The sequence below is a fragment of the Poromitra crassiceps genome, assembly GCF_964638095.1.
Source record: "Poromitra crassiceps genome assembly, chromosome: 6".
NCBI classification, from domain to species: domain Eukaryota; kingdom Metazoa; phylum Chordata; class Actinopteri; order Beryciformes; family Melamphaidae; genus Poromitra; species Poromitra crassiceps.
The window spans coordinates 45112939-45115495 of NC_139627.1; the positions used below are offsets into that span (position 1 = coordinate 45112939).

The following is a 2557-nucleotide window of genomic DNA, read 5'->3' on the forward strand; positions in this document are numbered from 1 at the left end:
GAACTACGACAAGCTGAGCCGGGCGCTGCGCTACTACTATGACAAAAACATCATGACCAAAGTCCATGGCAAGCGCTACGCGTATAAATTTGATTTCCACGGCCTGGCGCAAGTGTGCCAGCCGTCCACCACGGAGCAAGCCATCTACAAGTTCCAGAGTAACTTCGCCCCGATTCCCTTCTCCGGGATTTCCAAGTTGAACCTCGTCGCACCCGGCGTGGGGCCGCCGGGTTTCTCCTACTGGCCCGGTTCTCCACCTGCGGCCTTGTATCACAGCCACAACCTGCAGCCTCCAGGACCGTTTGGCACCGTGTCCACCTCCCACATCAGCTGTGTCAACAACATCAACAATCTGAATAACATCAACAACCATTACAATTGACTCTAAATGCATCTGGTAAACAAATAATTATTAGAATGGAAGGACGATATCTGATTAAATTAATCACTACCCTATACAAGTTTATTTCTTTATTTATTTGTATTATTTCTTTATTTTTTTTAATCACTATAAGTGACAGCTGTGGCGGCTATGACGATTATTTAAGAGCTTGGGTTACCTGGCCTAATTACGCACCCTGGTTGCACTTTTACGCATGGCGTGTTCATCCACTATATGAATTGCAGGGCTTAAAGTAGGCTACCCATGTCTAAATTCGAAATCAATTTCATGCACAAATCTATTAAATTAAATCCGAAGTCGCTAAAGGTTTCATACCACTCTACGAAATGAACATCGAACATAATCTAAACATTATGAAAGAAAAACGCCATATTTTTTGTAATTAAGTGATCATCCTTTTTTCGTTTGCTTTGATGCCTCTCATTCTTCTTTCTTGTTTCTGTTTTGTGCAACAGCCCTTTTGTCACAGGTGTATTTTGCACCAATAGGACTGCAAATCGCCACTAATGGATGGAATAGCAGCGCCATCTCGTGGATTTCAGGAACGACATGCTGTTGGCTGTGATTGTTGCACTGATTTCACTTTGGTGAATATCTCCTCTGCAAAATTAGCACCAGAAGATTTCTTCTAAACACAGTTTACTTTAGCAATAAGATACACATGATATGTATCATACATCATGTGCTTTACGAAAACGTATGCTCATAGTAAGATGAAATTTAACCTGATCCACTTGCAATACCAGGTTACCGGAACAATAATTTGTGTGAAATAATTTGTGTGAAATAGGCTGTAAACGTGAATAGTGAAAGAAAATGTGAATTACTGAACGTCTCTGAGAGGCTTTGACCATAGCAGCATTTTGGTAATTATTATAATTTAGAAGATATCAGTGCAGATGTGCATACAATTACACACATTAAAAATAAGTTAAATAAATAAAAATGGATTGTTATGGACTATCTCTCTTGTGACTCAGTGACCCCCCCCCCCCCTTCTGGAAGCATGTGTGTCTTGCATCTTTCAGCAACAGTATGTATGTGTAAATATTGTCCAAAACTAGACAGATATGTGTGGAAATGTAGCACTCCTACTGTGATTTGCAATCCTTAGTCATCTGAAAAACAGTAAAGAAAAAACTGTAAGGGTAGGTGAAAAACTAGAGAAGTGTTGGCTCATGGTGGTCTTGAGCAAAATGTTGTATAATTACAGTTAGGTGGCTCATTCTGCGGACAAACAGACAGAGCCACATGGATATTTCCAAAATTAACAATTTGTTTACTGCTCCCACTTACAATGCACAATTTGTTGTGCTGTTGTGTTGCTAGATACAACAATGGAGACATTTTGTATCTAAATTCTGTTATTGAGGCCTTTCCAACCAAGAAGAACAAACAAAGCAGTTATTGGGTATAAGCTGTTGACGCTTATCTAATATGAATAAAGGGTCCCCTTCAAGTCTGGGAGCCTAGTTCAGAAAAAAAGAGGCTTGTTGATAATTTTGCATTGCAAACCAACAAATCAATCTAGAAGAAAAACCCATGCAAATACGTCTCTATATGAGATTTAAAAAAAATCTGCTTGGGTGCCATGGCAAATTCTATCTACCTGCACCATTCAAGACCACTCTTCAAGACCCTTCAAATATGTTTTATTTTTATACTTCTAAATACTATAGTCTCAGTTTCAGCTGCTGCAAAGTACAAGACTGACTCGTCAAAATACATAACTGGAAATACATGTAGCCTAGGTCCAGACATCCACTCTTCATTTTCTAGCCCTATATGCATGCATTTTTGTATTTCGTTTAGGTTAGTTACAGACTTGTTTAAGCTATTTATAGACCTGTTTTCTGAATACCTAAATTGTACATTTCATGCTGTGGTTTACTGAAGTAGATGGTTCTGCTCATAAAATGGGCAAGAGTCTCTGGCTGCCACACGGGGGCACTATAACTCTTCCAATACCAGAACAATGTTTTTACATACTAAGGAGAGGTTATATTTTATGGCAAAGCAATTATGAGACTTGGCTGCCTGTAGACTTTGCATTGACAATGTAATGGCCATTTAAAGGCCGGATATAAGATACAAGTTAATCTTTCTATTCATTAATCATTATTTGGTGGAGTCCGCATCATGGAAGTATAAAAC

The 2557-nt window shown here is 39.0% G+C and overlaps 1 protein-coding gene across 1 annotated transcript in view; it reads left to right on the top strand.

Annotated features, from left to right (window-relative positions):
• Nucleotides 1-382, top strand: part of fev (FEV transcription factor, ETS family member) — a gene marked incomplete at both ends in the record, with an annotated part of 2933 nt that extends 2551 nt beyond the window's left edge. The window contains 1 exon segment of the mRNA XM_083638387.1: nucleotides 1-382. This exon segment is cut by the window's left edge and continues 160 nt beyond it. Within this exon segment, the coding sequence (XP_083494513.1) occupies nucleotides 1-382 (382 nt within the window).
• Nucleotides 383-2557: the final 2175 nt, after the last annotated feature.